Source organism: Lipotes vexillifer, unplaced genomic scaffold (genome assembly GCF_000442215.2).
Source record: "Lipotes vexillifer unplaced genomic scaffold, Lipotes_vexillifer_v1.1 scaffold444, whole genome shotgun sequence".
NCBI lineage: Eukaryota > Metazoa > Chordata > Mammalia > Artiodactyla > Lipotidae > Lipotes > Lipotes vexillifer.
Window position 1 is genome coordinate 3,989,345 of NW_006793488.1, and position 14,563 is coordinate 4,003,907.

At 39.9% G+C, this 14,563-nt stretch overlaps 1 protein-coding gene across 1 annotated transcript in view; it reads right to left on the reverse strand.

Moving 5' to 3' along the window:
• LOC103087859 (uncharacterized) overlaps nucleotides 1–14,563 on the reverse strand; it is a 207,545-nt gene that overhangs the window by 127,615 nt on the left and 65,367 nt on the right. The window contains 1 exon segment of the mRNA XM_082931383.1: nucleotides 10,434–10,600. Coding sequence (XP_082787509.1) covers nucleotides 10,434–10,600 — 167 coding nt within the window.

A 14,563-nucleotide genomic window follows, 5' to 3' on the forward strand; every position in this document is an offset into this window, starting at 1 on the left:
AAAAAAAAAAAAAAAAAAATGTGTATCATTTTAAGCTGCTAAGTGTGTATAATTTGTTATGCAGTGATAGAAAAGTAACACATTATATTTATTCCTCTGGTATCTCTTTTCTACTATTAACATCTGATTTTCCCCCTGCAGTCTTTTATTTATTTGTTTGTTTGTTTGTTTGTTTAGGGGAAAGGCTTCTTTTATTTATTTTTTTCTTTTATACTTTTTTCTCCCAGTTTTATTGAGATATAATTGACATATAGCACTGTATGCAGGTCTTTTATTTACTAGAAAATACTTTGTTTCTCAAAAATAAACAGGTCATTATTTTCATAGTTAAAATATAGGCTGGGGCTACCCTGGTGGCGCAGTGGTTGAGAGTCTGCCTGCCGATGCAGGGGACACGGGTTCGTGCCCTGGTCCGGGAAGACCCCACATGCTGCGGAGCAGCTGGGCCCGTGAGCCATGGCCGCTGAGCCTGCGCATCCGGAGCCTGTGCTCCACAACGGGAGAGGCCACAACAGTGAGAGGCCCGCGTACCGCAAAAACAAACAAACAAACAAACAAAAAACCATAGGCTGGAAAGCAGATCATTGTGGAGGGTAGTAGAGAGGAGGGAAGCCTCCTTCAGTAATAAAAGCTAACATTTATTGAGCATTTACTATGTGCTATGAGCATTTACACTGTTCCATTTATTTTTAACATACAGATATGAATTCACTAAAATAAGGCAAGTACTACTAGCTCTATTTTAAAGATTTTAAAGACTTCGTTTTCTTTTTACAGAAACTGAGGTACAAAGAGTTTGAGAAACTTGTCTAAGTTTACTCAACTAGTAATTCGTAAAGCTAATTTGTTTGGGTTTAGGTATTACAGCCCCAGAGCCTATATACTTAGCCACTAAGATGTATTCCTTCTTAGTAGGATTAGATGGTCATGCTTTAGCCATACCTAATAAGATAGAGACATCAGTCAATAACAACCCAATTGCATGTGGAGCCTTGATAAATTACTGTCAGGAATATTCCTCCATAGGGATTTGCTCTGATGTGCCATTCTAGAGCTGACTTGGTTAGCATCCCTCCTCCATGGCATCTTTTCTTCATTCACATCCACCCAACTCTGTGGAATATGCCAGTAATACTTTAAAACACTATTTTTTAAAAGCCACTAAATGCACACACTAAAGTCTCCCTATGACTCTGAGGTCAGCCAGGTAGGTGATATGCTATAGTGGAAAGAGAACTGGAAAGGAACACAGATGAACTAGTTGAGTGTCGGAAAATAAGTCACCTAATCTCTCTGGACTTCGGTTAGATGATGTGTAAAATGGGGTTAGGAACATCTATCGCCAGGGTATTGTGAATACCAAACGGAAAAAGAAAAGGTATGGGAATGAAATTAAGAGATTTAAAACTGTAAAATTCTGCAGAAGTGCATGTTGTTAGCCTACTGTCAGAAGAGTGAGCACACAAGATTATTTTTTCTGTGTTGTGCAGAATAATTCTGAAGGGGTAAACGTTGGAGACACCTAAGAAAGCTTCTTAGCATAAGAGTTTTATATTTAAAATACCGTATGCTAACACATATATATGGAATCTAAAAAAGAAAAAAAAATGGTTCTGAAGAACCTAGGGGCAGGACAGGAATAAAGATGTAGACGTAGAGAATGGACTTGAGGACACGGGGAGGGGGCAGGGGAAGCTGGGACGAAGTGAGAGAGTGGCATGGACATATATACACTACCAAATGTAAAAGAGATAGCTAGTGGGAAGCAGCCGCATAGCACAGGGAGATCAGCTCAGTGCTTTGTGACCACCTAGAGGGGTGGGATAGGGAGGGTGGGAGGGAGACGCGAGAGGGAGGAGATATGGGGATATATGTATATGTATAGCTGATTCACTTTGTTATACAGCAGAAACTAACACAACAATGGAAAGCAATTATATTCCAGTAAAGATATTAAAAAAAAAATCACTTGATAAATAAAGAAATAATAGTACTCTCTGACCAAGATGAGAAACATTTTATTCTGGTCATAGTATGGATACAATATTGAAGTAGATATTTGGGGTTGGTTCTTTGGGACAACTCTGCCATTTTTTTCAACGGTTAGGTCTCAGGATATATTTAAATGGTGAAAAGAAAAATTATATTTTGAGGTGATTGCAACTACTCTTTTATTTGCTGAGATCGCATGTGTATATCTATTTAACCCTTAGGAAGGGAGCATACACTGAAGGGATCATGGGTGGGTCATGAGAGCCTTTTCCAAAAGGCAACATTTATTTTCAAGTGTTTAGATTGCCGAGACAAGGATCTCTCTCCAACGTACAATTCATCATCCTCCTTACTCACTGTAAAATCAATCTGTTCTGTTTGCATGACATAAACAACAAGTCATTTCTCAGGAATGAGGCAGACCATATGTGAAGGTGTTTTGGAAAAGCACAATAGGGAATACGCCAAAGTAGCATCTGCATTTTATTTCAATGTCAAATCACATGTGAGTTATAAAAAGGAAAGTGTATCACTTTTATTAAAGAATAACTTTCCTGTTAGTTAACTCATACCTTCCCTAAGCAACAAATGTAGGTCAGCCATATAAATGCCTGGCCTAGAACACAAAAAAGATGTCATTCTGTGTGGCCAGCCACATGCACAGTTAGCAAACATCTTGGCATGAGCCCTCTACTCACCGCCTTGGCAGGAGGAAATTTACATTAATCCATTATATGCATTTTCCTAAGAATCAGCACTTTCTCCTCAATGTATTAATAAATATCAAAACAGCTTGCAATTGATAGAAACAGGAAACAAACGACTAGCAGAGTTCTAGGAAGAATTTATTTCTTTTATAATTGGGACTGGATTGAGATTGACAGGAAGTGGGTTCTAATCCCATTTCCATTCCTTATTAGCTGACTGACCTAAGGCCAGTCACTTAACTGCTACTGGTCTCAGTTTTATACTGGTATAAACCAACGGGGCTGAACTAAATCTTCCCCAAGATCCCTTCCTGCTCTAAAAGTGTGTGATTCTCTGGTCGCTTACCCACCCAGTCGTATTTGAGTGTTAATGGAAAGATTCTGAGATTGTCTTGTTACGGAACCCTCTCCCCACTTGCAAGTTAGGTACCTCTGCAAACTATGTTAACTTCTTTAAACTACCAGAGTGATACCCACTGCCTGGAAGCAGTCATGAGCACTACTTCCAGGGGAACTTAACATATAATCTGGCTAATTCCACGGGAGGAATCACTGCGCAGGGATGAAGGGAATGCATTAGGAAGCAGGAAACCCAATTCACTCCACAGGCAGCGAGGTGCTATGGCTCTGCCTACACAAGCAAATGAGTGCTTATTTATGTAATTAACTGAGGGGACATTGTAAACTTTCTCCCTGAAGTCTTTCCTCTCATAGGAAAAGAAAATAAAATAAAAGCTTCCCGGTGGACAATATATTTTTTGACCTGAAATACATGTTCTTAGGTATGCATATAATTTTATCCATCATTAATGTGAACTTGAGGTAGCCTCTAGGACACACTTTTATTAGTTTGACTAGAACAGAATATGCGTCACCTACAAAGCATCAGTGAGACTCTTACACCTACTGGTTTCAAATAGGTCATAAATGCTAAATATTAACAAGAGGTGGTAGAGGGAGTAGGGATGGTAAATTGGTGGCCGTGGCCACAGAGAATATCAGACTTAAATCATTCCAGCTTAAAACCTTAGAGAGAAGATAGAATTTCTATTGCCAAGTAACAAAATATAAAATCCTGCGAAAGTGCTTTCGTGGCCTGGTTCAGGTCATGTGCCCATCCCTTAATCAATCATAGCTGTCCTAGGAACATAATACACATCACAGCTCATACACCCTTGGGGTATGTAGGTATGTGTATGTGTGTGAGGGGGGAGGGTCTGCAATCATAAAAGAGGGTGAGTGAAGGAACCTGGGGAAGAAACATGCTGAGCAGGTGGAAACAGTAGCCACCACAGACAAGCTGGCCCAGGAAATCTACAGTCATTTTGTCCCATTGGTCTTTTCTCCAGAACTTCTGGAAATGCCAAAATTCTTAATTTACCCTTATTGTTTATGTATTAATTCAATAAATATTTATTAAGTGCTTGTAATTTATCAATCGTTGTGAGTAGGCCATGAAGAACAGGACAGACTTAATCTCTAGCCCTGTGAAACTTATTAGACTTGCTGTCTAGTCGGGGAGGGGACTTACTGAACACCTAATTACCACATGCTGAGTGGCATGAAGATCTTCAGGGTGTAACAGATAGAGCCAACCAGCAAAGGGGTAATGATGGAAATAGACCAGCTAGTACAAAAGTATCAAGGGTTACCTTGGATATCTCATGTTATCCAAAATATGAGAAGAAGGGGACTTCCCTGGTGGCCCAGACTTCACCTTCCAGTGTAGGGGGTGCAGGTTCTATCTCTGTTCAGGGAGCTAAGATCCCACATGCCTTGGGGCCAAAAAAACCAAAAACAAAACAAGCAATATTGTAACAAATTCAGTAAAGACTTTAAAAATGGTCCACATCAACAGAAAAATCTTAAAAAATAAAATAAAATATAAAATAAAATATGAAGAGAAGAGTCATCCTCTCACAACAGCATATATCCCAAAGAGAAAACATAAACATCCTGCAAGGGCAGGCTTTGAGGCCCAGAAAAGATGGCTGTGATGCAAACCACACCAGAAACAGCCCAGAAGACTTTCATCTGTGATCACCTGACACTACGGGCAGCAGGCCCACTGGGGTGAGATGTGCTGGAATGGTGTTCTCTTTTACACACTCAGAGGCAACTTAGTTGGTTATCTTTCTGGTTGAGAAAATATCACAGTCTTAAAATTATGTTTTGGAAGCTTTTAAAAAAATGATTGGTAGCTACAAACAATGTAAACTTGCATCTGACTAGCTAAAGGTCTTATACATTAAAAAAAAAGAATGGAAGCTGTGATTTACTGATACCTTAACAATCTACCAAGTTTACCAACAACAGCATGTTTAAACAAGGCATGGTAGGGGGGTTGGGGGAAGAGGAAAGGGTAGACCATATAAGACAGAGAAAGAAAATACCTACACTTAAACTTACTGCACTAGAGCAGCAGAAACTTCCCACACAATATCATATATATCTTTGAAGCTGGGTAGGAGAGTATTCTGTGTTAAATGAATTTTATGGGGATTTGGAGAGGATTTAGGTAAAGGCTGCCCCAATAAATGATTTACCAGATCTAATAAAACATCAAGGAAATTGTTCAGATTGTATCTCAGACCATTTAAAACACAGGTTTATAGAGGTCTCAGCAGCCCCCATATCCTCAACCCTGGTTTAAAAAGAAACGTTTAGAGTGGTTAATTATCCCATGTTATTTTTTTTTAAATGATAGCAATTTCAAGAGAAGGGAGAGACGGGGAGTAAACAAACAGGTAGGACAACCAAGGAGGTTGGGAGAGAGACAAGCTGAGTGACCACTCACTCATCCTTTTATTCATTCATCCAATAAATATTTACTGGTTGACTATTATAAACTAGGTATTTTAGAACTAGAGCCGGAGACCCAGGAGTGACCAGACAAGAAGGGTTTCTGCCTGCCTACAGCTTCTTTTTAGTGAGAGGAAGCAGAAACATGCAAATAAGTGGAATAAATATAAATAGATTAACTTATATTGTGGTAAGTACTTTAAAGGAGACAAACAAGGTGATGAGAAAGTAAATAACCAGAGAGGGGCAGGTACTACTTTATATAGGATTGTCAGGAAAGGCTTCTCTAGGAGGTAAAATCTAAGCTGAGACCTGCAGTATGTACTGCCTTCCATCCTACTAAGAACTGAGAGAACATTCCAGATGAAGGAGGCATCAAGTACAAAGGTTCTGATGTGTTAAAGACCGTGGTGTGTTTGAAGAGCAGAAAGGAAAGCAGACATGTCATCCTCAGGTGACAAATGCCCTCCATTTTAACCTTTGGAAAAGATATTTTCTTCAAAATTTATTATTATTAATGTTAATATTAGTTGCCTTTATTAAAAAAACTAAATGTTCCAGTGACTATACAGGCTGTCTTATATATATTATCTCTCAGTTTTCACAATAAACATAAAGTCCCACCATATAGCTATTATGATTCCAATTTGATACAGGAGAAAACAGCCTCAGAGAGTTTAAATGATTCAATGTTACATGGCAGCAGCAAAAAGGGAATTCATGCCCAGGTCTATCCACAAAACCTACACTCTTACATTGCTTTTTATTGGCTTGTGCACACAGAAATGAATGAAGCAGAATGTGATAGGCTATGTTTCCAAAGATGGCCACGCAATATCTCCCATCCCAGCTTGTTCTTTTGCAATGTCACTTTCCCAATTTTGCATCAGGAGATGTAGTCTCTTCTGCCCATCTGGCCCTGTGATGTGTTGTTTTTTTTGTTTGTTTTTTGCCGTACGCGGGCTTCTCACCGCTGTGGCCTCTCCCATTGCGGAGCATAGCACTCTTTCATTGCTTTTTATTGGCTTGTGCACACAGAAATGAATGAAGCAGAATGTGATAGGCTATGTTTCCAAAGATGGCCACGCAATATCTCCCATCCCAGCTTGTTCTTTTGCAATGTCACTTTCCCAATTTTGCATCAGGAGATGTAGTCTCTTCTGCCCATCTGGCCCTGTGATGTGTTGTTTTTTTTGTTTGTTTTTTGCCGTACGCGGGCTTCTCACCGCTGTGGCCTCTCCCATTGCGGAGCATAGGCTCCAGACTCGCAGGCTCAGCAGCCATGGCTCACGGGCCCAGCTGCTCCGCGGCATGGGGGATCTTCCCGGACCGGGGCACGAACCCGTGTGCCCTGTATCGGCAGGCGGACTCTCAACCACTGCGCCACCAGGGAAGCCCCTGTGATGTGTTTTGACCTATAGAATACAGTGGGAGTCACTGTGTAACTTTGAAGGCTTGACCTTAAAAGATCTGCAGTTCCCACCTTCTCTGCTTGGAAAGATGCTACTTGGAACCCAGGCAATAAGCTGAGAGGAAGCCCAAGCATCAAGGGAGAGAAGTGGAAAAATGAGAAGCTCAGTTGAGAGCAGGAACTGAGGTTTCAGACGTACAGCCTCAATTAAGGAATCAAAGCCAGACGCCAGGTATTGGAGCTGCCTCAGCTAAAGCCTCAGACACGGAACAGAGACGAGCTTCCCATGCTTTGTCCTGCCTAATCACGAGAGAACAATAGAGAAACACTGAGGTCAGGATAGAGGAAGGGTGAACAAACTTTTCTGGTAAAGGGCTAGGAAGTAAATATTCTAAACTTTGTGGACTGTACTGTCCTTGCCCCAACTATTCAATTCTGCCATTATAGAGAAAAACGAAGATAATATGTAACGACAGGGGTGTGTCTGAGTTCCAATTAAACTTTATTTACACAAACAGATAGAGGGCAGAATCTGTCTTGGTGTTATACTTGCCAGTCCCTCATCAAGACTTAGACAATGAGTTTACCTACTAAAGGAGCAATGCCTGAAGAGTTGCTTCTTAAAAGATCTATTGGAGGGGCTTCCCTGGTGGCGCAGTAGTTGAGAGTCCGCCTACCGATGCAGGGGACATGGGTTCGTGACCCGGTCCGGGAAGATCCCACACGCCGCAGAGCGGCTGGGCCCGTGGGCCATGGCTGCTGAGCCTGCGCGTCCGGAGCCTGTGCTCCGCAAAGGGAGAGGCCACAACAGTGAGAGGCCCGCGTACCGCAAAAAAAAAAAAAAAAGATCTATTGGAAACTGAAGCCCTGAGATCCTTGGAAACTCTGAAGCTTTTTAACTTTATGTGTAAAGTAAGAGTGACATTGTGAAGTTGCATACACTGGACTCTGAAAAGTCATCCCAACAGAGAGCTGAGTCATCAGAGAAAGCGTGGAGAGGCAACAGGGACAAATGCGGGAGCTGGGAGCCTGAGAGCTTCAGACAGGGACTGAGAATTTTGCACATGGTTCAACAGAAGCTCCAGCTCTCCTATCTGCACACCACACTGAGCACTTGGTACTTCTGCTCTGGCAGTTATTTTATTGAATTAATGTACTTGTCACCCTCCCCATAGAGACCATCACAAACAAGAGTTTCTTAAGAACAGGGAGCTTGTCTTTTTATTATTTGAAAGTTGCATTTCTTACCTACTTTTTTTTTCCTAGAAGAGGCATGCATATTTCTTGTTTCCTGGGCTTTTTGACTTCCCTTCCTGCCTGATGTTTCTTTTTTTTTTTTTTTTTAACATCTTTATTGGAGTATAATTGCTTTACAATGGTGTGTTAGTTTCTGCTTTATAACAAAGTGAATCAGTTATACATATACATACGTTCCCATATCTCTTCCCTCCTGCGTCTCCCTCCCTCCCATCCTCCCTATCCCACCCCTCCAGGCAGCCACAAAGCACCAAGCTGATCTCCCTGTGCTATGCGGCTGCTTCCCACCAGCCATCCACCCCACACTTGGTAGTGTATATATGTCCATGCCTCTCTCTCGCTTTGTCACAGCTTACCCTTCCCCCTCCCTATATCCTCAAGTCCATTCTCTAGTAGGTCTCTGTCTTTATTCCTGTCTTACCCCTAGGTTCTTCATGACATTTTTTTCCCTTAAATTCCATATATATGTGTTAGCATACGGTATTTGTCTTTCTCTTTCTGACTTAATTCACTCTGTATGACAGACTCTAGGTCTATCCACCTCATTGCAAATAGCTCAACTTCGTTTCCCTTTATGGCCGAGTAATATTCCATTGTATATATGTGCCACATCTTCTTTACCCACAATGGAACAGGATAGAAAGCCCAGAGATAAACCCACACATATATGGTCACCTTATCTTTGATAAATGAGGCAGGAACGTACAGTGGAGAAAGGCCAGCCTCTTCAATAAGTGGTGCTGGGAAAACTGGACAGCTACATGTAAAAGTATGAGATTAGATCACTCCCTAACACCATACACAAAAATAAGCTCAAAATGGATTAAAGACCTAAATGTAAGGCCAGAAACTATCAAACTCTTAGAGGAAAACATAGGCAGAACACTCTATGACATAAATCACAGTAAGATCCTTTTTGACCCACCTCCTAGAGAAATGGAAATAAACACAAAAATAAACAAATGGGACCTAATGAAACTTCAAAGCTTTTGCACAGCAAAGGAAACCATAAACAAGACCAAAAGACAACCCTCAGAATGGGAGAAAATATTTGCAAATGAAGCAACTGACAAAGGATTAATCTCCAAAATTTATAAGCAGTTCATGCAGCTCAATAACAAAAGAACAAACAACCCAATCCAAAAATGGGCCTAAGACCTAAACAGACATTTCTCCAAAGAAGATATACAGACTGCCAACAAACACATGAAAGGATGCTCAACATCATTAATCATTAGAGAAATGCAAATCTCCCTGTTTCTTAAGCACAAGGCTGCATCTCTTGATCAAGAGAACAACTCATTGGTTAACCTGAAGACCATACTTCAGCTGCTTCAGGAAAGCACTGGTGAAATTATTGAGACTTTTGCATTTAAGTGCAAACCAGAAGGACTTATAAAAATGTGACTCTGGATAAAGGAAATCTGAGCTGCTACCATTCCTCCTGATGAGAGTTCCAGGATGGAAGAGTAAGAGAAAAATCTTCAGGAACCAAATCATAAGGCAGATAAATTCCCAGGGGGAAAACCATTCAGAGCATGGATCTTGAAGAGCAGAGAGGCCGTGGTTTGGAAGAGACGACTTTGACTAGCTACTCCATTTCTTCCTGTTTCCTAGGTTACTCCACGTGTCACACAGCCACTCACTGTGGGTTCCTTCCCTCATCCTTGATGAATCCCACCACTGAAAAATCCTGTAATCATTACCTCTGAGAAGCTCCACTGCTCACTTTTCTATGTGTTTTTTCATGTTTGTTATACGTATGCTTGCATAGACAGATATACCTGTATACACAACTCCAGGTAGAGAGAGCAGTAACAATTGTCTGCTTAGATCTTAAGTGAACTAAGGTTTGGAATGTGTATCAGCCCCAGCCATCCTCCCAACTCCATCTCTGGACACTGCCCACATCAAATTGTCAGTATTTCTCCACTGTAGTCTTCTCCCCAAGATTTGGCTCAAAGTTTTTCTGAAAAATCCTTCACCATTCTCAAGCGAATTCAAGCCATCGTGTTCTCCAGGTGTTTATGTGTGCATTCTTTTTTTTTTTTAATGTGTTATCATATTACTCTGATGTTTAAGCATACATAGATTTCATTGGACTATGACCTTTCCCAAATCAGGGCACATATCACATAGCTTGTAATAAGCATGCAATCAATATTTGTTGAATAAATGACTAATAAAAGAATAGAATGAGTGAAGACTTGTTGAATTTCATGGATTTCAATTTTTAAATAGAAAGACAGGACATAGTTACTCACCAAACTGAAAATCTGTGTTTCTCCAGTTCCTCCAAATAAGATGTATCCTGAGAATAATCTTCAATTTCTCCAGTGTTCCAAGAAGTTGATTTTTCCTTCACAGAATGAAATGAAATTAAATAAATGGGGGGAAAAGTATTTTAGCAGGGAGCAGAGAGAAAGTTTACCTGGCTTCAGTGACAATTTTCCCAGAATGACTTATGGAATCATTGGGCATAGAGAAACATAGTTAGCCATGATTTTGCATTGAAATTATTGCTTTTTTTTTTTTTTTCTTGCGTTATGCGGGCCTCTCACTGTTGTGGCCTCTCCCATTTGCGGAGCACAGGCTCCGGACGCGCAGGCTCAGCGGCCATGGCTCCCGGGCCCAGCCGCTCCGCGGCACGTGGGATCCTCCCGAAACGGGGCACGAACCCGCGTCCCCCGCATCGGCAGGCGGACCCTCAAGCACTGCGCCACCAGGGAAGCCCGAAATTATTGCTTTTTATTCCAGATTCTCTTACTAAATTTTCACATCTATATTGGCAGACTGTAACATGTTCACTTTCGTATTATCTCACATGGAACAGATTCTATAAATGCTGTTAGAATGAAAACAACGACATCATAACCATGGTTATGGTTTTCGTATTAAATCCAGACTATTGCAAGTAAAGAAGATGCAGCTTGAACTAGCTTTTAGCAGAAAGGAATTTGGAGAAAAGTTTGACCAGCCAGGCTACTGTGAAGGCAAGGAGTCAGCTGGATTTCTGGACTAGCGGAGCAAAGGAATCAAAGGCCACCAGGATTCCTTTCCACCCTACCTCTACTTGGTTTTAGCAGGCCGCTTCATGCTAGCATTCGTTCCAAAAACTCCTGAGTTCCACAGTCTCAATAACATCAATTTAAACTCAGGACCATACAATGTCCGTGGAGCTGATTTATGAGAACTTGAGAAAATCATGTGACCCAGGATGATGGTTCCAGAAAACAGATTGCCTCACTGGAGAAACTAAACCCTGTAATTCAACAAAGGATTCTGAAGAGCCCGGCTTTGGAGAAGAGTGGGGAGAGAGGGAGCATCTAAGCTAGACAGACTCTTCCCTCTTCCACCAAAACAGTTAAACTTTTATCTGTTTATATATTGAAGTCTCCCATACAATTTAATTACAAAATACTGCTGACAAAAAGGCATTTGTAAACCACTAGCTACAGAAGAAGAAAGTTAGACATGACTGGCATTTATAAGATAGTTGTGCTAATGTTCTTTCCTTTTCTTTAGACCCTTCTCAAGTGTTTTTGATCATAATTTGTAAGAGGTTCGTTACTTGAAATTCTTTGATATCAATTCATACCAGTTTTAGCACAAGTCTGTAGCTGAAATATTTTGCAATTGCACAATGCTTTTGGGATGCACAGGTGGTAGTAACCAGGAAAACCCTGGAGTGAAACTCAGGTGAAATAGATGTGTCATCAAATCTCTACAAGGCTCATTTCTTTTATTATAAAATTGATTGATTGGATCACCTTAAGAACAAAATTCATTTATGAGAGCCATCAATTGAAGGTACCTTTGGTTGTGGTCTTTTTTATCTTTCTCAGACTCTATAGCTCCTGTGCCAATAAAGGTACTTTTAATCAGATTATTTACTGTTGGTATTTTTAATTACTCCATTCCTGAGTAAGTTAAAGTGTGTCAAAATTCTTTAAAATATATGAGAGCTCTGAATTGTCCCAACTAAACAAACATATTTGATTTGCACACCTTACCTGATTGCTAAAAATATGCTTTTGTAGGTATTTAAACTTTAAATTAGATGGCATTTATTTATGAGATGTTTAGATACTTTATTCAGTCTTACTAAATAGAAAGTTGAAACGCTATCAAGAATTTTACCAAGGATTTGGTTTACCCACCAAACCTCCTGATTTGTTAAAAAACAGGTGTTCTATGATATAGTATATTAAACTGCTTTCTATTTGGTTAATTGGTTAATGTCTATCTTGATTGTTCAACTAAATTCATGGTAAAAATGGTATGTAGTATATATTTCCATGTATCTTTCACAGCTCCTAACACGGTAATCAGCACATAGTAAATACTCAAGAATTAGTTATTAGAAGTCACTTCATTAAGTACTTATATTACAATGACGATGGACTACCTCAAGTTGCTAACTCACAAAGAAAAACACCTGTTAACTCTAAAAATAACAAAAATTTTCTGAACCTTTGGATTTCCTTTAAAGAATGTTTAACTTAACATGCTAAAAATTCCTTCAAATGGGTGTTTTGGAAGACATAAAGTCACAGACACTTGCTCATCTCCAAACAAATGAACCCAGAGAGGAACAAAAACCCAAAGAAAATAAGAGTTTTAAATCCAAAAAGATATAAATATGTACAGCAAAATTCCCAGGTGAGTGAGTACCGGAGTGTGTGAGCCTGAATGAATGTTCACATGAATACACTCAACAATCTGATCAATCGACCAAGCACAAATTCTTATCTTGAATCTATGCCCAACAACTAATACATTACATAGGATATCACCAACATTTAAAGAGAGAAAATAGATCCTCTGGCCCATTACAACTTTAAGTCCCTGAAGCCAAAGAACATCATTATTAAAAAATAATAATAATAAAGTCTTCTAACAGCATTGTCTTTAGAAAGATGAATATCTATACTTTAAAAGAGAAATTGGTGGTGCAAATTTGTTCTGGAATGGTGCGTTTCACATATTATCTCTATGGCTACTCAGATCTGACCAATCGCAGAAACCACCAGCAAATATGTAAATATAAATTGCTAGAATTCAGAATACGATTTTCAAGTTCATGAGCTAAAAATTTGGTGAGGATGGCCATTCAAATACAGCATCAATGAGGAAGTAATACACATGCACTCTTTCAAACACAACACAAAATGAGAGCCAAGAAGTGTTTTAAAGAATTTTCAGAAACTAAAGTGTATTGTGTTGCAGTCAACAGGGCCAACAAGTGATGGTCAGAAGACTCTCATTCGAGTCTTCTCGCTACTTTGGAAACTTAAATTATTTAAAGTCCATGAATTTGAGTTTTTTAATCTGAAAAATGGAGATAATATTTGCCTTGCGTAGATCGCAGGATTTTTTATGAAGACAAAGTGATATAATAGCGATAAAATTCTTTCTGGGGATGGAAAGGATAGAACTTAACATGCTTTAGGATATTAAGGATATAAGTAGCATCTGGTACAGTGCAATATATAGCGTGGGTGATCGAGGGAACATTTAACATCCTTTATTGTGCATTTATTACAGCATTTCTAAGAAGCTGCCTAATAGAAAATACTATAGGAAGACTTAAGTCTTAAGATATTAATTTATTGATATTAAGATATTAAGATAATATTAAGATATTAAGACAAGATATTAAGTCTCAAAGTTGCCCCCGCTCGCTGCAAATAGAGAAAGCCCGCATGCAGCAACGAAGACCCAATGCAGCCAAAAACAAATTGCTTAAAAAAAAAAAAAAAAGTTGCCCAGCTCATGAAATGAAAGACCCATTTAATTGTGTTATATGATAGAAAGCAAAGCCCAGGGTTCCTACCTTGTCGTTTAGAGGTTTTTACCCCTTAGCAATAATTCCTTCCATGGACCATTTGGTTAATGAAGAAGGGTGATGATGACGGGACCGATGAGAAGGTAAGTCTTTGTACAGAGAAAGAGAGCTTGCAGTTCACAGGTCAGCGGCACCAGTGTAGTGGAAAAGCATTGCGGCTCTGGCACAATTAAGCTCCACTTAGCAGCAGCATTTTTTCCCCAAACTCTTTACAGGGTCTTTGTGCAGAGCTCTGGGGAGCACTGTTCATCTGCCCATCTGGCCAGATGAAGAGCAAGGGGATTGTTTCATCAAAAGAGAGAGCCTTAGAAAGAGGAAATAGTGAATAAAGAGCTGAATCCTGAGGATTATGAATGCTTTTGAACTGCCCTGGGAAGATCAGAAGTGAACAGCACCATTTTTTAAGAAGGCAGGGGAGGACAGTTTTGGGTGGACGTACGGTGCTAAGAGGCTTGTGTTAATAGGATCACAGAACTGCAAGTCATCGATAACAACAACAAACACCAGGTGCATCTGAAGTAACAAAGCAAATAAATATGACATCAT